The sequence below is a fragment of the Pristis pectinata genome, chromosome 7, assembly GCF_009764475.1.
Source record: "Pristis pectinata isolate sPriPec2 chromosome 7, sPriPec2.1.pri, whole genome shotgun sequence".
Lineage (NCBI taxonomy): Eukaryota > Metazoa > Chordata > Chondrichthyes > Rhinopristiformes > Pristidae > Pristis > Pristis pectinata.
In genome coordinates this window covers 31,887,970-31,911,843 of record NC_067411.1, presented here as the reverse complement: position 1 = coordinate 31,911,843, position 23,874 = coordinate 31,887,970, and the positions used below count along the sequence as shown (strand labels likewise).

Here is a 23,874-nt window from a genome sequence, read left to right as displayed (position 1 = left end):
GATCACCAACAATCCAAAGTTCCAAGGATAAAACTGTTTTTCAAAAACAAGAAAATTAAAGTAGGACACTTTCAAAATGGAAGGCAGGAATCTGGTTAAATTAGAGATTAGCTGGGATAAAAAGGTTCTGTTTGAGTTAAAGATTGGTTTATCCATTATCAGGATTTTGGTACATCTTCAGAATCCAGACCAGTAATGAATAATTATTTATTACTATCTATCCGGACTCTACATATTGTGCCAGTGACTGTGTATAATTGTTGGTACCAACTTCAAAGACCCTTGGACTTTGGAAGATTTGGGGATTCTCCTTTAATCTTTCTCTCTGGAATTAATGCAAAAAAAAGTCTGCAGAGAAACTGGAACCTGTGCAACTCATATTTATCACTTTGAACATCCACGAATGAGAAAAACTGACTGTTGAGCTAAGGAGATGCAAGTTCCCAATGTAGCTTATAGAGAACAGAAGATCTGTGAACATTGGTTCTAATTCTACTGTCATCAAATACTGTTGTTTTAATGCTTTGCCAAATCTCTTTTTGCTTTTCAATATTATTTTACAAAGTTAATAACTTGAGTGAAATATTTTCAGGCTTCACACACTGTTCTGGCAATATTTTGGCCTGAGCATTGAGCATTAGTAAAATTGTTGGGCTTGGTACTGATTCTCCTGCAAGGATTATCATCACAACTGGGAATCAAATTACACTTGGCCATACTAGTCAAAATGTTCTTCACTTACCTCCTCTTGTTGGTCAATCAAATTATAACAGGCTAAAACAATGAAATCATTCCACCATGCTAAACCACCAGTCACTGCCATATTTTGTTCCTAGGAAAAAATAATAAGGATTGGAGTGTTCCATCAGATTCTGGAAGAATTTATTTAATAAAATAGTACTCCAAGTCAAATTCCTTCAGATCATTATTGATCTTTGTTCCTTTGATTAAGCAAAGGTGAAATTTTACTATCATTTGTTGTGCCATCAAGTTATACTGGAAATACTACCCTTTAGATGAGCATCACCAGATTGCTCTGAATCTTGCCAAAGGGGAGTTTATTCAAAACTATATGGTCATTAAAGTTTTAAAGATATACCTCTACATTGTTTACAAAACTGCACATATTTGTCCCATTTGCAAACACGGATTTCCATCCCATCAGCTAAGTTGTGTCTCGATAAAGATCCTTCCTTCTTTGGTAAACTATCTATCACATCCTGCCAATCTGTGAACCTGCCAATTTTCCCCAAGGTTCTGTCCTCTGCCACTCTACCGATATCCCAGACAGGACAATAACCTTCCTTCTGTCTACAAGCTTCAACTTTAGCCACCAGTCTTCCATGAGTGATTTTATTAAATTTCTTCTATAAATAACATTCAAACATATTCCCCAGTCTGCTATTTTAATTAACTCTTCAAAAATTTTAAACAAGACTTATTAGCCATGACTTAGTCTTTACAAATCCATGCTGAATTTCTCACTGACTGAAAAACCTTGAGGTGCTATAATGTTAATAATTCTTATATAGACTAGAATAGACTCCCAACATTTGTTTGGCTACCAGGTATATAATTGCCTGATTTCTCTTACCCTCTTAAAAAGGACATACACTTTATTCCAATCTAACCAAATGCTTCCCAAATCGAGAATTTTGGAAAATTATAGTTATGTCACTTGCAATGCATTGGCACCCTTTAAAGCTCTCAAATGTAAACGATCTTGTCCTGGGAACCTCTGCTCTTTAGTTCCATTATTACTCCTATTTTGCTTGTGATCATTTTGGTGGGCTCAGGTTCTTGACTCAGTACTAATTTTCTCAATGTTGTCCTCCTACTGAAAATACTGGTGTAATCATTTGACATATGAAACCCATGAACACTAATTCCTTTTTTGCACTATTTTTGTAATTTACAATAAAGTTATATCTTTGCACTGTACTGCTGCCGTTAAACAAATTTCACAACAAACAAGTCAGTGATAATAAATCTGTTTCTAATTTGTTGTAAATGAGCACTAACTGTGCAGTTTTCAGACTGCATGGAATGGCTCATAAAAATGTAATGTCATATTATGCAGTGCTTGGTATTAAAGTTGTACTAGAGTTTTTCTCTGCATGTGGCCATATTAACACTGGACATGAAAATCAAAGGACTGCAGATACTGGAAATCTGAAATGAAAGGAACAGAAAATGCTGTAAACTCCCTTCAGGTCAGGCAGCATACATGAAATGTGAAACAGAGTTAACGTTTCAGATTAAAGACTGATTACAGATATTCAACCCAAAACATTAACTCCATTTCTCTTTACACAAAGCACTTGCTAGGCATTTCCAGCACTTTGTTTTTGTTAGCACTGGACCTTATTAATGCAGCATGGAAAGGAGAGTTTTTGATTTCCCAGCAATAATATTCCTCACCTTGATGAGCTTAGAACATAAATGAAAAAAATGTCATTTAAAATCAGTTGTCCAAGCACAAATCTATTGATGATTAATGCTGTAACCACCAGTCAAAGGTGAAGATGCTATGCTTAATCCCTGTTATGATGACTTACCTATTCTCAAAGGTGAAAATCTATCAAGATTTGTGCTCCTTCATGTAAATAGACAGACACCAGGCAAGTCCAGAAATGGATCCAAATGCACTTTAACATTGGTCAGATAGCTTGCTGACTTGTTAGAGATTGGAGGAAAAAAAAATTTGCAATGGTGGAAATCCAAAATAAAAACAGAAAATTTTGGAAGCACTCAGGTCAAGCTGATTATATTATGCTGCGGAGTGAGAGAGTGGAGAGAACAAATGTCTGTGATAGGGTGCAGACAAAAGTTGTCAAGGTAATAATTACTTTAAAAAAAACAGCAGTTGGGGACACTAAAGAAAACTGAAACAGGAAGATACAGTCATATCCAGAGATGGGGTTGGGGGGTAGAGGCAGTTACCCAAAACTGTTAAATTTGGTATTAAACCCTGAGACTTTAAAGTACCCAGATGAAAGCTAAGTGGCTATTCCATGAGGTTCAGTTGAGCATCACTGATATAACGTAGGATGCTATAGAGAGCAAGGTGTGAATGGGAGTCGAGAGAATTGAAATCTAGGGTCACTGTAGAGACTCGCTTTGCGAAGAATGGCTCTTCAGTGAAATACCCAAGGATATCTATGGAGGCATATCTTAACTCAATGCTTTTGGGGTGGGCTCAGTAGAACAATCAGTGGGAAAATACAAAGAAAAATACCCTCAAAAATAAAATGGAATAGTCATTCTAGTGAAAGCCTACCTGTGTAATATTTCCAAAAAGTTTCCATTTTCTTGTAAACAAAGCGTAGTGTGCAATTCCATATTTGCCTGCCACGGCAACACACTGACCCAGACGATCTATTGCTGCGAACTAAGGAAATGTAGAATGAAATGAAATACAAAATGAAATGTCAATTAACTAAGTTTCTTGATTTTATAATTCACTTACTGGCGAAAAAATGCTCACCTTTATAGGCCAGTTACTTTCTAGATAGGTACTGTGGATCTACAAAAAGAGAAAAAAACTTACATAATCCCAAGTGTTGAAAACCCAATATAAAAATAACTATTTAGTAATGCCACACCAATCGACAGGTCATTTCCCTGATGGAGGAGGCCATTTCTTTCTGGGTACAACGCAAGAACCATGCAGTGTAAAAGGGAAGAGACTCAAAGAATATTAACTCCTCTTCTACAGCTCAGGGAAGTGAAAACCACCGCAACATACTGAGCTTCAAGTCATTGTGATATGTCCTCTCAGCCATTCACTGCACTTGAAAACTGGGCTTATCAAGAAATATTTGGACTGTAATGAATTTTCAATTTGTGTGTTGTAATTGGAATTAGATTATGGTCATATCTATTGAGACACAGTGGAAAAACTTTTGTTTGCGTGCTATTCAGACAGATCATTCCATACACAAGTACATTGAGGTAGTAAAAAGTAAAATAAAATGAAGAATATGGTGTTATGTTACAGAGAAAGTGCAGCACAGATAGACAAAGTGAAAGGGCCATGACAAGGAAGATCAGGAGATCAAGAGTTCATCTTTTAGTATATTAATTGAAAAACATTACAAAAGATCAAAGGAGCCAAAATGCTGAATTTCAGCTATTGGAAAATCCCTTGTTGGTCTTGTCATAATATGGACTGAAGCTAAACGACTCCATGTCGTGGAATACACTACTGTATGTTTCTCATGAATGATAAATCTTGCAATTCCCATCATTTAGAAAAGGTGGGTGAATTCAGAAATCATTACCTGTACAATATGCCAGTGCCTGTGTCCTAATAAAGTGCTTAAATCCTGAGGAATTAGAATGTCATCTGAAAGAGGGTTCTTTTCCCTGACTGGCTGGTGGCCTGAATTTGCTGAAGCGGTACTTGAATTCTGATTCTGCAATGCATCACCGCAATTCAAATAAAGACGATCCTCCCCTTGCAGGAGTACTTGCTCCTGGTTATTCTGAAAAAAAAGATTGTGATCATTGTTAAATATTTAAATTTTCTATTCAGAAAGGTTTTTAAATATGAAAACTTTTTTTTCTCCCCCCAGTAATCTACAAACTCTAAATCCCTTACAAACTGACACTTTAACTAGTGTAAATTTGTTATAAGATTTTAAATTGCAACATAATTAACAAATTTTAATATGGATAAAGACCAAAATACAGGGGATACAAGTGAAAAAATCAAGATAATTCATGGGTTTAATCACAGAAATTTAAGAAATATACACCAAACTCAAGATCAAGCATGTTCTGCCATTCAATATCATCCAAGATCCTTGTTAAATTTTCTATTCGATCCCCAGATCCTTTTATTATTCAAAAATCTATCCACCTTCATCCTGAATACCCAACCCTCCCAAGGTAGAAAATATACAACCCTCTAAGAAATTCTCAACTCAGTCCTAAATAGCCGACAACTTATCCTGAGACTCTCACCTCAGTTGAGGCTCTCTAGCTAGTGGAAACAATATCTCCCAAAACCTTGTACGTTTCAGTGTGATCTACTCCAATTTTTCTAAACTAGTGAGAATAGGCCAATATTAATATCTCCCCTGAAAAAAATATTTATTCCTAGGAATAAATGCAGAAAATTTCTTATCCAAGGGAAGTACAGCTGCCTTTTGACAGAGACCAAAATTGCATGTTTGTCAGAAGTCTTCAGCAAGAATGCTTAACTCATGGTGAAACAAAATTGACAGAAATTTCAGTTCCAAGTTCGTATGTGGAACCTACTGTCAGTGCTGAACTGTTCAAACAAACTATAAGCTGAAAGGGAACTTTTAAGTGTTTGATTATGCAAACACAAGCTTTTCTTCTGGATTCCCTGCCTTGTGATAATGGAACCAAAAATTAAATTTGATTGCAGAAATATCATGATGGTTCCAGTCTGTCTGGTTCCATCCCCAAAACCTTTTGAAAGTGGTAAATAACACTAGAATAAAATGCAGTAACAACCTTTTGGAATCTAATAAGCTCAAACGTTATGCCCACCAAAATATATTGGTTGTTATAGAACATCATAGTACAGTACAGACCTTTCAGCCCATGACGTTGTGCTGACATTTCATCCTGCTCTAAGATCTATCTAACCTTTCCCTCCCATATAGACCTCCATTTTTCTATCAGTCATGGGTCTAAGAGACTCTTAAATGTCCCTAATGTATCTGCTTCCACCACCTCTGCCGGCAGCGCGTTCCACGCACCCACCACTCTGTGTAACCACTCTGTGTAAAAAAAAATTTACCTCTGACATCCCCCCTATACCTTCCTCCAATCACCTTAAAATTGTGCCCCCTTGTATTAGCCATTTTCACCCTGGGAAAAAAACTCTAATGGTTTGATATCAAACATTCCTATACTGGATAGCTCACGGTCTTATATCAGGAAAACAAGATGAAGATAGTACAATCAACTGGGAAGGTTACATTAATCAAATTGTTAAGGGTGTGAATTTTGGAAGAAAAATAAGCAGGGATCCTGACAAATTCTGGCCACTTTCAAGGGGACTACAGGCAGAACTGATGGCATGTACAGAGATAAAATGTGAGAAATATTTAAAGTCAAATAATAGCTTGCAAGGTAACTTTGGAGCAAGTTGATCATCTGTACAGAGAGGGACAGTGAGAGAGACAGATGGGTGATGGTGGATGTAAATATATACCATAGGTCAGAGGTTAGAGTTATGGATTAAAGCTATAGAATCAACAGTAATCAAATTAAAGTATGATAGTTTGCAGTATTTTGCATAAAGTCATACAGCACAGAAACAGGCCTTTTAGTCCACCACATTCATGCTAACCATCAAGTACTCACCTATACTAATCCCATTTATTAGCACTTGGTCCGTAACCTATACTTTGGTGATTCAAGTGCTTGTCTAGGTACTTGTTATGATATGTTATGAGAATCTCTGCCTCCATCACCTTCTCTGGCTGTGCATTCCAGATTCCAACTACACTTCCTAAAACAAATCCTCATATCACCTATAAACCTCTTACAACTTACAATAAATCTCTATCCTCTACTTTTAAATAAATCTGCTTTGGGGTAAAGTTCACTACCATCTTCCCTATCCTTGTCCCTAAATATATTGTATATCTCTATTAGGTCCCCATTAGCTTCCTCTGCTCTGAGGAAAATAAACTCAGCTTGTCCAGTTTCTTCATAACTGAAACACTCCATCCCATTCCTGGCAAATCTCATCTGCACTCTCTCCAGCGCAAAGGCGTCCTTCCTATAGTCTTGGGACAAGAACTATACACTGTACTCCAGCTGTTACTTTACCAATATTTTATAATGCTGAACCATAATCTCTCTGCTCTTAAATTCTTTGGCCTCGTGAATCAAAGCAAGTATCCTGTATGCCTTCCTCACCATCTTATCTACCTATGCTGCCATCTTCAGGGATCCTTGGACTTGTACACCAAGGGTGTTCCTTAATGCTCCTGCGGGCCCTACTATTCATTGTGTATGCCCTATCCTTATTGGTCCTCACAAAGTATGCCATCTTGCGTTTACAATGATTAAATTCAATATTGCATGGTTCTGCTCATTTTACCTACTGACTAATATTGTCCTGCAGCCAAAGACAATCCTCTGAACTATCAACAACTATCTGGGCTGTGCTGCTCTGAGAGCTTTGACTAGACTTACCTCACCTGGATGGGTTAAGGCTGAACTCAAAGGATAAGCATAATAGAAAACTACACTTATTCCATGTTAAGTACTTCTATTGAATATACTGATACTTAGGAACAGAGATCAGATTTGAAGTCACAAGGTACAGCTCTGAACAAAGGCTGGCTCTATTTAAACAAGGGAACAAAATTTCCAGGTAACCTCTTAAGTATCAAGGGGAGCACAGGAACCAAGGCCCTGGTGAGTTTTGGGGCGGTGTGGGAACCACCACCGTGTGAGCCAGATGCTGAACACACTGGGATTTCCAAATAGTTGGATATCAGATTAGAGTCTTCTTGTAGCTAGTGTTGATCCATTAGGCACCCCAAAAGAAACTGATTCTTCCTGCAGAACTGAAGATGGTTTGAAGAGAAATAATTTATCTTCAACTTTGTGAATTTTGTGAAATAGAACAAATGCCATGAAATAAATTTGTAAATAGCACAAATCAGTTTGCTGTCTCATATCAGATCAAAATCTTGTAATTTCATATCGGAAAAAGACAGAAAGGGGGAAGATTCCTTATATTTCTTGCATACAGATATGAATTTAGACAGTGAAATAAATAAATCTTTCTAACTAGGTATATGGCAGCTTCATTAGTGTCATAAAGTTGATGATTCAGTGAGTACACTAACACCCTTGCGTCTATTGCTGTTATAAAATAATCAAGCCAATATCAGCAGTTGATTATAAAAGCAGGAAACAGTGGAAGACAAAGAGCAATTTTTAAAGATACAATGCCACGTCAGGTGGGAAACAAAGATCAAAGTTCTTTGTCAGGTGGGAAGGGACTGCACCAAACACACTTATTACAGAAAAAGTTCACATGTTAACTGACTTGCCAATTGTTTATACTGAAGTATCAACATTATCTTTCTGCTGGATTTCAAAGGACCCATTCCACAGCATTAGCATGCACTGTTATAAGTAAATAAATATTGATAACACAGCTAAGAAAATGGCTAGATTATCTTTTAGTTCAGTAAAACATTCTCTCTAACACACCACCACCAAACATGTCTTCCACTCTTCCTTTTAGTATTCCAAAAATACTGCTTCTTCCACTGCATCTTGGTCCAGCTTTTGATCAATCCCAGTACAATCCTCTTGCCATGACACCTTTGTATGCAGGTGTAAGGGATGGAATACCTGCCCTTTTAAATCCTCCTGTTCCAATGTCCTGTTCCCTACCAGCTGTGGGTGAAACAGTGATTTACTTAATTTTTTCCAATTTACCACATTGCTTTCACTGTGTATGATGTGATCTGCTCCATGTTGGAGAGATCATAGATTTCCACCAAGGGTACTCTGTTAACACCTCCTTTCAGCCTGAAGGTATAACCCGTTTCAAGTTGCCTTTCAATTTAATCCTCTATCTCATTCTAATTTCTGCCCCCTCCATACTTGGCTTCCTACACTGGTCTAATGAAGTTCAATGAAAATCACTTCACCTTTCTATTAAGCACCCTGCAGTCTTCGGGGACTAAGTTCAACAATCCACAATCATTATCATGATTTTTTAGAAATCAGCCGTTCGTAATAAATCCAGTGGTAATGTCAAATTTTAAGAATGCTAGAATATCAGCTTTAAAACAGAAAATATTCAGTAAGTCAGTATTGTTTGTTTTCAATGTAAAACACAATGAAAAGGCACAGTAGTGTAGTGGGCAGGCACGGCAGTGTAGTGGTTAGCGTAACGCTTTACAGATCCCGTGACCCAAGTTCAATTCCGGCCACTGTCTGTAAGGAGTTTGTATGTTCTCCGTGTCTGTGTGGGTTTCCTCTGGGTGCTCTGGTTTCCTCCCACATTCCAAAGACGTACAGGTTAGGAAATTGTAGGCATGCTATGTTAGTGCCGGAAGCGTGATGACACTTGCGGGCTGCCCCCAGAACACTCTACGCAAAAAGATGCATTTCACTGTGTTTCGATGTACACGTGACTAATAAAGATATCTTGTCTTCCAGAAGAATTGAAAAGCAGAGATAACAAATTTATACACTTATTTTCAGTGACTTAATGTAACTTCAACAATAAATCTTGTCCCATTCACATGCCCTTTGTAATATAATCTTTCCTGAATTTTACACTATCACAGATTTTCTCTTTTGTTCTTTTCTTTCCCTTTTCACTTAAAACGTGTTACATCTTCTATGTTTTTCCATTCTCATAGAAGATTATTGACTTGAAATGTCAAAATACATTGATCGACTTCCTAAACATTTCCCATTTTCAAATAAAAGATATCCAGTACTCTTAAAATATGACATTACCACTGCCTTCTAAAAAGGTTAACAAGTCACACAGGAACATTTTCTACTTGAGGCAAAAATAAAACAATCACCAACTTCATCAAGGGCTCGCAACCATAACAGGAATAAATCAGAACAATAGCCATATGAAAGGATTAGCCAAAGCTGTAGGGGGGTAAAAACCTCCTGGCTTTCTTTTGTAGAAGCACCATTCAATTGCAAAGCTAACAAAACAATTCATGGAATATTCAGACACTTAAATTGTAATTTCTGTCTGGGAACAAGAGAATGTGGAACATTTTAGTCAATAAAATGCTTTCAACCTTGTTTGAGAAAGTACCTCTCAGCAATTTAGAATTGGTCAAAATACAAAAACAAAGCTGGAAATCAATGAAATTCATTACATAATAATGCAATTCATGGAAATGTTTTACACAGTTTTACTTGTAGTTTATAAAAGCAAAAATAGCTGTTCACTAGTCTATATATTAATGAGAGATATTAAAAGGTTTCAGTAGCTTGTGAAGGAGACCATACCATAACTTTAAAACAAACACATTGAATACTTAATTTAAATCTTCTTCACAATATTTGTGACCCAAATTTACTGCTCAAAGTATAGGGGATAAAACAAAAATGTATTTTCTAGTTTGTAATCAATAAAATAAGTTAGCTACCAGAGTCTAGCTTGCAACCTACCATGCAGGGATTGACTGTTAGAGCACTTTTGATGAACTGGAATTGAAGAATTTCTGCTTGCTGTATCACACTTTCATTTTCCAGGTCACTTTTTACTTGTTGAGTGTTATCACTGGAAATTGCCCAAAGGTGGTAGCCTTCAGCACCCCAGCTCTGTGAACATAGAATAACTTTAAAAATACAAATAATTAAATAATTAAATATTAATTATTTTGAACACCGAATATCAGAAAAACAAAAGAATTTTAGTTTTGTTCCACTCAATGGGAATATATTCTTTCACCTCAGACGAACTGGAGTATACAATGCAAAACAAAAATCACAACTATGAATAATTTACCACAAATGTACATTATTGATAGGTCATTTCTGAATAAAATTTATGTTGCAATTGCAACAAACACAATTTGTTCACAATCTTCATGAAAGATCACAATCTTTTCTCATTGAGTATCAAAGTTTTCTTAAATGTCTCTATTTAATACGTAAAGCATTAAAAGGCAGCATAACTGTCAAACACCATGGAACATGATTTCTGAATTCTACTCACCATAGAGCTGATTTTAATGGGCTCCTTTTTTGTGCCATCAGAATAATGCCTTCAAAAAAAGTGATTTATAAAATTAATTTGTTGCAATGTACAAGTTTATCAATTTCCAGAAATAACTTCTGGCATTTTACCAAAAATGGCTTTTAGCATTTCTTTCCCATTAATGTACATTTAACAGTCATTAACCTAATCCATACATTTTAGCAAATGGGTACTGATTTTGTCCAACTTCACATCTTAGGGACAGCAATATCTCATTACAAAATATACTAAAAATTCAAGAAGCTGTTTTGGTGAAATCTGCATAGTTATTTGGACAGGTTCATATAGTATAAAGAGCATTCTATAATCAACAGGTTTACTTTTATTTGGCAGACAATATAACACTGAGTAACTTGGCTAACTAGGTACAATCCAATTCCTGATATATTAACTGCTGCGAGAACAATTATTCAAAATTTCTCCTAGAAAATGAAAAATCAATTGGATTCTTGCTAGGTTCTCTGCAAACTAGCTGTGAGTGACATAATGTAACTTAATTCTGTCATTCAAAATTAGCTCTCCTTTGCCTACATCTCAATCTTTTTAAATCCTTTCGGGTATAACTTCACATGTAGCTTATTCTCACATTAATTATAGATCCAGAAATGAATTTTCTTCCTGTCATAGCAATGAAAATCAGAAATCACATTATCCTGTAGGTATCTGAGCTTTGATGATGGTACGTTACATTGTAAATCACTAGCCCTAATCATTATGTATGTCAATCTACATACAAATAAGAAAATTAAGCATTTTTTCCTGTCCTAAAATTGACAATTCTGAAATATATTTATGTAATTTTAGAGTATAATTCCATTCCCATAACTATTCTTCATGTGAGCCCAGACATAAGGTTGGCAAGTTGCATTAGGTGCATCTCTGTTGTGCCAGATTCCATTCTCACTGTAAACTTTTGAACAGGAATTGCTTGGAAGTAAATCAGGATTTTGAGCCTTGATTACATTTTCTATCCCTAACCTGAAAGATGAGATGTCAATTATAGTGTCTCTGCAATCATCTTAACTAGGAACTGCTAACTAAGCAGAAAGCAGGATTCAAACTCATCACATTTTGCAGCTCTATAGCAGGCAGTCCATTTACCAGCTTAGCTAGCAGGGACAACAAATAAATTAACCGTCAACACACACTCAACATCTGCCACTATCCCTCATGTTCTACTGTGGGTTAATTTTTTTTTAAAAACACATACTCATTTTCAAAATCCTTCAAGTCATTGCATCAAATCAAGTTTGCAACTTTTTCAGTCTTATGGTTTTCTCATACCTTTCATTTCCCACATTGATCCTACTTTTTAGATCTCGTATGGCACTCAAAATAACATTGTGAAGTATTTGCAACATTCAAGGCACCATATAACTATGAGTTATGGAAATTATAACCTAAAGATCTAAATCTGCTGAAGAGCTTTCTAACTGTATTATAACATACCAGTAGTCATACCACAGTTCGCAGGAAACTACTGTGTTTAGGGTATGACAGAATACATACAGCAGAAAAACATACGACATAAGGAATTACGTGGCTTTAGAAACCAAGTTGTTCAACTAAAACCACCAAAAAGTATGTGGGATCGTATGTTATCAAATAATTTTAGCTCGTTTAATAATCTTCACCTTGTGCCATGCTTAAATTGCCTAATACTGAAAACCTAGTTACAAATATAATTTCTGCACTGCTTTTAGTCCTATGCAACAATATCGCAAAACTATAATTACTGAAGGAAATACTTACGCAAAATCTCCACCTAATGTGCAAAATAGATGAGCACCAAAAACACTCCACAAGGATAAGCCTCCGCAATCCCATGTAACCATAGCAACACTCCAATCAGGTGACCATTTGACCAATTTCACAGCCCCTGTTTTGTTCCAAATGTCTGTCCAATACAAAGGCAGAATTGAATATTGAAATCCTGCACAAGCAGTAAAGTTTTCAACATACAGTTATGTAGTATTTAAAATGATTACCAGTATCATATTTCTCTATTTAAAGTAGAGATAATCTACATGCTCTTGGGTCTCATGTTAATTGCAAATCAGGAAAGCTTGTTGTTCTGTAGTCAGTTCCTAGTTGGATTATTTTTGGTCCTTATGTGCTGTACAAGAATGTGCTACAATTTATAGTAACAGTCCCATCTGCCTGCAGTTTGACATGCCCTTCAATGTATTAGTTATTAAACTTATTTCATGGTATGTGCATACAGATGATTATGCAGCAAGTGATCAGGAGTCTGTGTCAATAGAACAAGCAACTGCTCATCTCATGTCAGATTAAAGCACTGAAGTAAATGGCTCAACATCTGAAAAGAAAGTTTAAAGTCAGACTACCCTTATTTAATGTCAAATCAGGGAGAAGAGAAATAAATCAGGAAAGGAGGATAGAATTAGTTGAGAACAAAAAAGGGTAGGAAAGAATTAAAGTTTTATATTTTTAAATCTCCAGCTGTTAAGATGTGAAAATACTTCACATTTATCAATTAATTTTTAGGGACCCAAGGGAATTGTTAGGAGTACATATGTAACCTTTAGTTTAGTGCATTTAAATGTTTAGCTTAGAGTGTTGTGGGGGGGGGGGGGGGGGAGAAGGGGGGAGAGAAAGTGTTTACTGCAAAAATTTAGCAGAGCAATTTACACTAGATGGAAGCTTTTGAAAGCATATATTTAATCTTGCAATTTTCTGTCAACTAAAATTTGTACTCAAATATTGGCATCATTAGCTGCAATGATATTTTAACAGAAAATTCTGGCCTAGACTCTGTAGTTTCCAATGATTTCTTGAGTGGGGTCCAATTCATTTGAGGATGAAGTGCTGCTGATGTACAACTAAGAATCAAACTGAGCAATTTTTTTGGTGGAGGTTGGTGTGAAGATTGTGCAAAAGGACAGCGATTACTTAACCAAAAAGTATTCATAACATCATTATTTATAGTATCCTCAAACTTCACAAGGACATACAGCGAAACTGCTCCTGTTATTTTGATCTATTTAAAGATATTCATTACTTAACAGTTTTACTGAGCAAGGTTGAAATGAATTTTAATTATGAATTTTAAAGCCCAGATTTATTTCACCATTGATTATCTATGCTCTTTGGGTCTGACAAGTTAGGGAAGAAAAAAATTATGCTTGGATTGCATTTCTACATAGAATAGTTTTAAAGTCTCATACCTACCAGGATAATGTTTTGGAGTTAATTCCAACTTGTGCGATAGTTGCATGCTTCCTGTAGTTGTATCCATTGTGTAAACTAAAACAGAACCACTAGTGGAACACAAAATAAAATCAGTCACCAGAAAATATTCATACATTCCTATCAATTTTCCATTCAACATTGAGAGCCACCTTTTGACACTCTGCTTAATACTGTTTACAGGGTCATTATGATACAGAATATGCTTATTTGTTCATGACAATAAATTTCAGATATATCAAAGTGAATTAAAGTAAAATGCTGTATTCTCTATCACAGCTACCCGATTTGAAGGGAAGCTCATTACTATGTTTATCTTTTTTCAAAAATTACTGCAACAATCCCAAACCTCATGCTCATTAAAGGCGGATTGTGGTTCTTCACACTCATTTCATGCAGACACGAGACAAAGGTATCATTCTTGATGTTAAATAAGACCAATAGTTAAAAGTACATGAACATTTTTTGTGCAGGTTAAATTACCGTCTTTTAGCTACATCAGTGTCAACTTCAATTTAAACCCATTTTTGTCATTTTCATTATTTTCCAATTCAAATTACAGCTTCTGCTTCAATCATTCCTTGTGATTAAGCATTCTAGTTGATTATATTATTCTTGATTTCTCCTTCATTTTTGTGATAATCCTGAGTTTATTCCTTGGTTATCAATTTACCAGATTGTAGAGATACTTTCTCATTATTTCTCTTTCAATTCTTGAAATATTTGCATTTCCTTGAATTCTTACATTTTTCTTCTCTATGTTAGTCCTCAATTTTTCACTTTTCTACAAAAGGACGGTTTGGTATTCCAGATACCAAAATCCAATATGTACATTATTCATCACTGGCAGTGTTTAATGCACAGTTTAAACTTTAATGTTAACAAGTTGACTTACTTTGCACAGCCAAATGCCATCAATTTGTACTTGTTGTTAATAGCCACACAAGTACCATCAGTAACCTCTTGCGCCCATACACCATGAAAATCCTGAAAATCAAAGTTTTAATCTTGTATAAACATCATACATGCAACATTTACTGAACATACTTTTCTTCATAATAATCTTGTCGCATTACAATAGTCTTTGGCATTCTGACAACATTAAGGCCATTCAACTAGAAGCTGCATAAACAAATCTTTGTACCCTATTTCTGTCAGATATGTCTGGCATGTTCCACTATCCTCCTCATACCTGGACATTAGGTTCCCACTACACCAAATAGAAAACTATATTTCATCAATAGAGATAACTATAAATGCAATTTATTCTATGTATGAATGTTGTAAAGTCTCCATTGGCCATACAAGTCACTAGCCAGAGGGAAAAAAAAGCTATGCTCATTGTAACAGCATATAGCAGGTGGTCCAGGTCAAGTGGCTCCGCTGGTTATAGGCAGTGCATGAAATATGGGTTTTAACGCATGTTTTAAAAGTGGTAGCAGGTAATGTATCACATTTGAGATCTTTAACCATTACTAATATCATAAGTGTTACTAAATTATGAAGAAAATCAAGATGATGAACAGGAAAAAAATTAAAAATTCAGAAAAAAAATTAAAAATTCAGAAAAAAAATCAAATCAGGAATTATTAATCCCACATATCAAACATGATTTTATCCAGGCTACAGCCTACTCCCGCATTACAGAGGAGTTATGTTTTTAGAAAACCATATATACTGTAATTTTCTGTAACCCAAACCCCCTTTTCCCATTGAATCCCATGTTATAAGTGGAGATGTGTTCCTGTGGGATGTTTTTCTCTTATTTGAAATCTAGCAAGCCGTAGCCAAGCTTCTCCATTGAAAATACGTGAGAGAAAAGCCTTTATAAACTCTAGTACAGGGCTGCATTATTCCTGAAATATCCAATGTGTTGCATTTAAACTGAATGATAAAAATTTAGCTTCCAAAAATGCCATAAACATCAAATAAAGTATCAATTAAACACACCTGAAATAAAATGAAAATATACTGTAATGATATACAAAAGAATACAATCTAAAGCTTATTTTACCTCAGCTGCAAGTTTACTGGACACAGGAGTAATGAAACCAATCCGGCCATCATCAAAAACCACAGCAAAACCATCAAGGGTTGCACAGTATTCCATATCCCGGATACATACAAACTCAAAATCTAATGAAGGACCTGTCGAAAAGAAAAAAAAAGTATCATGCTACAAGATCCAGACCAGGATTCACAAGCATTATACACTGTGCTGTATGGCTACACACCCTAAATCAATCAAGGAATCATTCAGTAAATAAAAAAATGGTCAAAATATTCAGCAGATCTGACAGCATCTGTGGAGAGTGAAATGCAGAATTGGATTTTGTGGGGAAACGTTAAAGAAACTGCCAACATTACTCTGCAATAGGAATTTCTGTGCACATGCACACAAAAGCAAAAATCCTCAAGTTACTGTCAGCAGCCTAATATTGGACTTCTCAGGAGGTAAATTACTCCCTTATCAAAGAGACATTTTTACTTTATGCAAGGAGCCTTACCCTCTGGTGCAACTTATCTGTCATATACTGTCTAGGGATGGTGGGAAGAGAGTGGGTAATAGGTCATGTTAGACAATGTAATGCATCTCCTGTACTTTCCCAGGGTACTTTGGAGATAATGGTCTCTCTGGAATGCTGAAAAAGAGAGGAGAGGGGGCTGAGGAAAGGGGTAATACATCAAGGCTCTGGGATGGCAAGAATGATCCCATATATTATCAATCATTCACAGTGGACCAAAGGCTTTAGTTAAGGACAGAGATTATAATGTTTCCCTTCCACTAATTTATCTAAATAATAGAATAACAAAGTTAAACATTTCTGAACAGCACCATTCAATCATTATAAAAGTTATAAAGTAAAACAAAATGAAATTCCACTAAAACATGCATTGTGGTAGTATTCTATCTGCTTCTAAGTTTCCTCAGAGAAACTTGCATCTCAGTACTTGGTGGTCTTTCTCTTGTACACCTCTAAAGAACTGTAGGGGTGGGGTAATTTTGGTTGACAGATACATGCCGATTACTAGAAACACTGGCTGAGTTAATGTTTTATGGATAAATAAATGCTTCTATTTAAAAACTCAAATTCCTTGTTCAGTATTAAATCCAAGGGTACATGTTTTAACTTGCCAGCTGTCTTGTCATCTCAAAGTTGCCTCAATCCTAAATTTCCATGAGCCTAATCAATGAAAGTAAACTTGTGTTGATTAACCTTGGAAATGTTTTATTCCCACATACCTTTAAGGGGAATATAGGTGTAAAGCCTTGCCTGTGAAGGTGAGAAACAGGCTTTTGGGGAGAGGAGTGTGACCATCACGTTGACATCATCAGCATACACAAAGCATGGTCACATGGCCTTCCCCCATGCCAACGATTGGCAAGTGCTGTACAGTTTGCCAAAGAGTCATCAGCCCTCGCTGAATGCACAATTTACACCAGCAACTAGCCGGTGAGTGGATGTCTCCTTAGTCAATCAGGCTGAGTGGCCAGTGCAAACTCAACTCGGAGGAGGATGGCGGAATACTACTAGCTAAGGATCTGGGAGGAACTCAGCGGGTCACGCAGCATCTGTGGAGGGAAGTGGACAGACTGTAGGACTAGTCCAGATGAAGGGTCCCGACCTGAAACATTGACTGTTCATTTCACTCCACAGTTGCTGCCCGACTTGCTGAGTTCCTCCAGATGTTTGTCTTTATGAACTCTAGATTCCAGTATCCGCAGTCTCTCGTGTCCCTAGCTAAGGATCTGACTGCTGATAGGGCATAGGGAGTACAAAGCAAGCAAGATAGGTGGTGGTGCAGCAAATTAAGCTTGTCTGAAAACATCACAACCTCTGGGTTTCTGTACTGGATATTTTATCTTGAACAGTATCATAAATTTACAGTACAGGAGGCCATTCTGCCTATCATGTGTATACCAACTGAAAAAGTGCCAGCAAACTTTATAGTACTAGGTCTGTAGCCCTCTTGATCACCACTCCAAGTACACATCCAAGTAACTTTTAAATGTGATGAGGGTTTCTTCTTCAGCCACCCTTTCAGGCAATGAATTCCAGATCCTACCAACCTCTGGTAGTAAAACTATTTTTCTCATCTCCCCTCCACTCATTCTACCTTTTAGATTAAATCCATACCTCCTGGTTTTAACCCCTTTGCTAAGCACTATAGCTTTTTCTGCATAATATCCACTCAAGGAACCCTCACCCCATGTGCATTCACATGAATGCTCACTTTAAGGGAGGAAAGAAAATTGAAATGGCAGTTTCCTGCAATAAACTTCTTACAAGAGGTCACTTGATTTATTTTAATAATGAAAATTATTCAATCCTTCCTTTACTTTGTTCATAGAAATATAATTTGTTGCTTCTATAAACATAGGTTCACTTCACTATCTATGCTTGTCTACACTCTTAAAGAGAAGCTGCTTCCACTGTGATCATTCTTCTGTGAGTGACAGAATTTGTGTGCCATGGCTGGACAAATTGGAATGAAATAATATCTGGACCATCAGGTGTGGCACACAACATTTGAGATTGGATATAATAATCCTCCCCTTCCCATAGCCAATTATATCCTGGAAGATGAGATATTTAAAATGCAGTTTTCCTGTGTAAATCTCACCACAGGCCAGAATGACAAAATGTGAACATCTTACCCCGTGACGACTGTAGGTCCACAGAAAATGGAACAGAACAAAGGTTAATGGCTTTCCTTCCATTTGTTAAACCATCCCAGTGAATAAGATGGAGTATCCCATCATTGGTAGCGATTACCAAATCATCCTGCATTGACTGCAAACTGGGAAGAAAAATAATATATTTTATATTGTGACTTTAATCCATTGTAATAAAATTAGAGAAATTTACCAAAGTTTATCACCAGCAAAAAGACAATCCAATTCTAAATATTCTATTCTCAACCAATTTTTTATCAATGTTTCTACATTAAATTTCTTGAAATTGATTGCTATCTGCAGACATCATTCAAACTAGTTAGAAAGATTGGTAATGGCATTCTTCCTATTGCTGCAACATTGTATATGTCAGTAATCTACAACAGATGCCTTCATGCAAAGGATGCTAAGAACATGGATCAACTATTGTTGGAACAGACTTCATAAATTTTCATAAAATTAGAAGGGAATTAAAATTTTAATGGAAGAAATTCATAGCTTGGGCAGCATTAACTGTCAGAGATACTTTCTTTTAGATGAGATATCAATTCAAAGCTCTCTGCTCCAGTCAGGGCTAAAGATTCTATACTACTTAAAAAGCAGGCGAGTTTAACTGATAGTCTGCTCAATCAAGAAAGCTGTCCCATGGACAACACTGAGATTTGATAAATTAAATCTTGGTAATTTGGAAATAAAAACAAAAAAATGCTGGAAACACTCAGCAGTTCAGGCAGATTATGTAGAAAGAGAAAGTTAACATCTCAGGTCAATCTGAAAAGTTAACCCTGTTTCTCTTTTCATAGATACAGCCCTGACCTCCTGAGTGTTTCCAGCATTTACTGGGTTTGGTCTGGAGACTCAATGTTGGTGAATCTCTATTACGCCAAAGGAAATATGAGGAGGGGGATAAACAAAGATTGCCTTTGCCATTGACAACAACAACAGGGCAATGTTATGATGACCACTCAGCTAAAACAAGATGGATCTAACAAACTATTAATGTTATCTCTTAGTACATAAACTTGAGAAAATATGAAACATATTTCAGCTATAAATTACATCGGAATGATATCCCAGAATTGGTTCCATACCTGGAGCAAATTAACTTGCAATTTTCCTCATAATTGTTAGCAGCCCTGAAAATACTTATAAAGTACTTTTAAAAATCTCTTGAAGCTCCCAAGTTTGACGGTCAATTAATTTAATCAAATATTACAAACAGACTTATATTCTGTTGTATTAAAAGATCCTATTACAAGTCATAATATTTACCACAAGGCAAACCTAACTATGGGATAGATGCATTTATGGCTCATTATCTGGTATCACACCCACACACTGAAGTTCCTCATTTGCATAGAAAATTAAACAAAACGCAAAGCCAACTCACATATCGGTCTAACAAAAAAAAATCAGTCCTGAGGAAACGAACAAAAACTAAAGAATTGCAAAGTATTAAGATTTTTTTCCCCCACATACAATGCTGCAAATGATTTTTTGGGCAGTAGCAAACATGCTATCCAATTCCACAAATAAAATACAACTAGAATATCCCATACTGAAATGGTTTGATGCAAATTTTTTAAACTATCATGTGGCAGTAAGAATCTTCAGATTATGGCCAACACATGTCAACTACAAACAAACAAGTAATGGAATAATAAATTCAAGAATGATTCCTAAAATATTAATTGAAAAGTGATTTGGTTCTTTAGTTTCACAATTACAAATAGTTCCACAAGTTAAAGATCTCTTTATTAAGGCTACTTTCCACCTGGCACAGAACTCCAGTGCTGTTACACAGTATTCCATCTTAATTGACAGAAAAACCACAGCTATATCAATATTTCAAAATTAACTCAGGTTAGTGAACTGTATGGAGTTATATTTGGGGTAAAGTGAAAATCTCTCACGCATTACAAACAAACAATGGGTTTGAAAAATATGCAAAGCAGTGTGCAACACATTCAAGGATTACCTTGTGATTTGTGCTTGGAAATCAAGCACCTTCTTCATCTCTACAGTTATGGATGGAGCACATTGTTCCTCCTTGTAAGCAGTAGTTACTTTCACTCTTGGATTTCCTCTATAATAGATGGAAAGCAGTCAGTTTGTTAAAGCAAATGCGATTCCCATTTGGACATTCAGAGTCCAAGTATTCACCCACTTATTGAATGAAACTTCATGTTTAAATACTTGGATTAAGGAACTGAGGCATCTGACTGAAAACAAAATGCCCTACTGAAATAATTTTAATCATCAATCAGAAACTTAATTTTCTGATTGTTCTTTAAATTTGAATAAAGTTACATTGATGATATTTTTTGGCAATGGTAACCAGAAGGGATACAAAAATTTACATCACTTTTTCTCCCCCACAATTAAAATGGTAATTCTAACAAGTTGAAATTCAAGATCTTTCCTGATGGGCAATATGGAAAAATAACAAAGCAGTGAACTTTTAACACTGCCACATCAGAAGAGCAACAATACCCATTGGTCATCAGAAGGGAACATGAACGCTTTATTCTTTCATTCAATTTTTAAAAAAACTAGTGAGTTATACAGCTGAAGCCATTTTTGTCATCTCTTAAGTTCCAGGCAAGAGGAGAAATGAAAGGCAGCTCATTTGAAGGCTATAGAGTTTAAAACTTTTAGTCCGAAATGGTATTTCCAAATCCATCTCACATTGTGATTGTATACATTAGAAAATGACTGGGAAATTGTTTTGGTTAAAATTTAACAATATGTTTCTCGTTAAATATTCTGATACAACCATCTTTTGCATTTAATATCTGCTCAGTTCACGTCAGCCTGCTAATAGCTGAAGGCTATGATGGATTGAAAGATCAGCAGAGTGCGAAACTGCATGCTGATCTATTGCTTGATCGAAAACAGCATGAATGCTCTGCTGAAAGTGGATACATCAGTAACAGTGAAGAAAAAGATAGCATTAAAATTACAGATCAGTTAGCAAGATCAGAGAGCAGCATTGGGGTTGAAGACAAAGAAAAAGTTCCCATCGATCTTTCTAAACCACAACTTTAATTTATTAATTCCGATAAACTTGAGGGAGGTTTGTATGTTCAAAAGTTTCCACCACTAATGCCATCAAGGAAGCAGCAAGCCAAACAACATGAGCATTGGCAATTAAATAGAAGTGTCATGAGCAAACAAATAATTCACTTGAAAACAAAGTGCACTGAGTCATTGGAACAATACATAATTCAATATCCATTTCATCCTTAGTTTATAAATCAATTGTGAAGAAGTCTCCCTAGATCAATATCAACTGCTACAAATGGGTCTACACCAAAGTCATATGCTGCCCTAGTTCATATCCATCTTTATTAAGGGCTTTTTCCTACAGAGAAGAGCAAAATGTCAGTGGAAGAGAACATCAAACCAGCATGTAACATTAACCTCCTTGACCACACAATAAAAGTGGAAAATAAAATGGTACAGAAAAAAAAATTTTGAAAATAACTACACTGTAAAAGTAATTTTAATGCAGAGTACATACTTGGGTAGTAAGAAAGTTAATTGAAGTTAATAAAAAAGCATGATTTATTTTTGTCAGTCAATATAAAAGGAAAAACATTTACAATTAATGAATACTGATTTAGAATTACTCTGAAGGGTATCTCATCTGAATCTAACGAAGGACACATGGCCCCCTCAAGCTGTACTGCTATTCAATAAGATGATGGCTCTGCTTTTTTGGTGGATTTGGATACCTACGGATAATGTGACTGAGAAGCAGAAAAATAGAGATATTTGTGCCCAATGATGGTACTTTAGAGAAAACTCAATTATACAAGATCCAGAGGAAAAGAAAGGTATAGCACTGAAGATGTATCAGTTTCTTCTAAGAGAAATTAGTGTAACAAATGAAGGTGGTGCTGCAGAGAGGAACTTGGAGGAAAATTGGAGTGATCAATTTGCAAAAAGTTCAGGAAATGATAAAAACAAGTCCCAGTTACAAAAACTGCCTAGAGCTGCCTTCATTTGTGGGAAAAGTCATGTACTGACTGTTGGAATTTGGCATGGCCCACATGAGCAAAGGAACACAAGAAATAGCAGGAAAAGGTCATTTGGACCCTTGTGTCTACCACATCATTCAATAAGATCATGACTCATCTTTTGTCTTAGCTCTTTCATTTACCAACCCAATATCCCTCGATTCCCTTATATAACTGTGCTTTGAATGAACCTTCATAATTTTCTTTGGTCGAAAAGTCTAAAGATTCACTACCCTCCGAATGAAGAAATTACTTCTCATCTCAGTCGTGAATGACCAAGCCTTACTTTGAGACTTGAAACCATTTACAGGCATCTACCCAGAAGTAACAATGTGCCAGCATCCACCCTGTAAGGATTTTTATGCTTCAAAACACTGGATGCTCAATCTCTCCCCACAGAATAATTCCACTCCATCTACTCCAATGCCCAAGAATCACTCTGATGAACTTCTATTACAAGTACAGTATATCCTTCCTTGGGTAGAGAGACAATAAATCAGATATGGTATCTCAGGGGCACTACAGATGATCTTTATTCTTGAATCCAAAACCTCTTGCAATAAAGGTCAACATACCATCTGTCTTCCTAATTTCTTCTCATAGCTGCACAAATACTCTGATGTGCGAGAATATCCAGGCCCCTCTGAACACCAACATTCTTCGTATCTCAGCATTAAAAAAATATTCTACTTCTGTTTTCTCTACAAAAGTAGATGGCCTCATTTCCTCAATGTTACTAACAATACATTAAGCATCATCAAGAGAAGTGAGAGAGCAGTTAGAGCAATAGAATCAGAGTTATACAGCAGAGAAATGGGCCAATTGGCCTAAAGCATCCATGCTAACCTTGATGCCTATCTACACTAATCCCATTTGCCTGCATTGTCCATATCCCCCAACTCCTTTCCTATGCAAGTACTTGTTCAAATGCCTTTTAATCACTGTAATTATACCTGCCTCCACCACCTCCTCTGGCAGCTTGTTCCATGTAACTACCATTCTGTATGATAAACCTGTCCCTCAGATCTCCTTTAAATTTCTCCCCTTTCACTTTAAACCAATGCCCTCTAGTTTTAGACTCCCTTGCCCTAGAAAACAAGACTCTTACTATCTACCTTATCTGTGCCCCTCATAACTTCATAAACCTCAGTAAGGCCACCCCTCAGCTTCCTATGTTCCAGTGAGGATAAACCCTGCCTATCCAATCTCTC

At 36.1% G+C, this 23,874-nt stretch overlaps 1 protein-coding gene across 4 annotated transcripts in view; it reads right to left on the bottom strand.

The window, feature by feature from the left end:
* ric1 (RIC1 homolog, RAB6A GEF complex partner 1) overlaps nucleotides 1-23,874 on the bottom strand; it is a 99,011-nt gene that overhangs the window by 30,658 nt on the left and 44,479 nt on the right. For all 4 annotated transcript variants that reach the window (XR_007956677.1, XR_007956678.1, XR_007956679.1 and 1 more), the window contains 12 exons: nucleotides 20,620-20,727; nucleotides 18,624-18,766; nucleotides 15,978-16,111; nucleotides 14,859-14,950; nucleotides 13,946-14,034; nucleotides 12,506-12,650; nucleotides 10,712-10,760; nucleotides 10,162-10,314; nucleotides 4,284-4,487; nucleotides 3,488-3,526; nucleotides 3,281-3,391; nucleotides 743-832 (listed from right to left, as the gene is read on the bottom strand). Coding sequence is in view for 1 of the 4 variants with exons in the window: in XM_052020349.1 (XP_051876309.1) it covers nucleotides 743-832; nucleotides 3,281-3,391; nucleotides 3,488-3,526; nucleotides 4,284-4,487; nucleotides 10,162-10,314; nucleotides 10,712-10,760; nucleotides 12,506-12,650; nucleotides 13,946-14,034; nucleotides 14,859-14,950; nucleotides 15,978-16,111; nucleotides 18,624-18,766; nucleotides 20,620-20,727 (1,357 nt within the window). In the remaining 3 variants the exon portion in view is untranslated. The remainder of the gene's footprint in view (nucleotides 1-742; nucleotides 833-3,280; nucleotides 3,392-3,487; nucleotides 3,527-4,283; nucleotides 4,488-10,161; nucleotides 10,315-10,711; nucleotides 10,761-12,505; nucleotides 12,651-13,945; nucleotides 14,035-14,858; nucleotides 14,951-15,977; nucleotides 16,112-18,623; nucleotides 18,767-20,619; nucleotides 20,728-23,874) is intronic.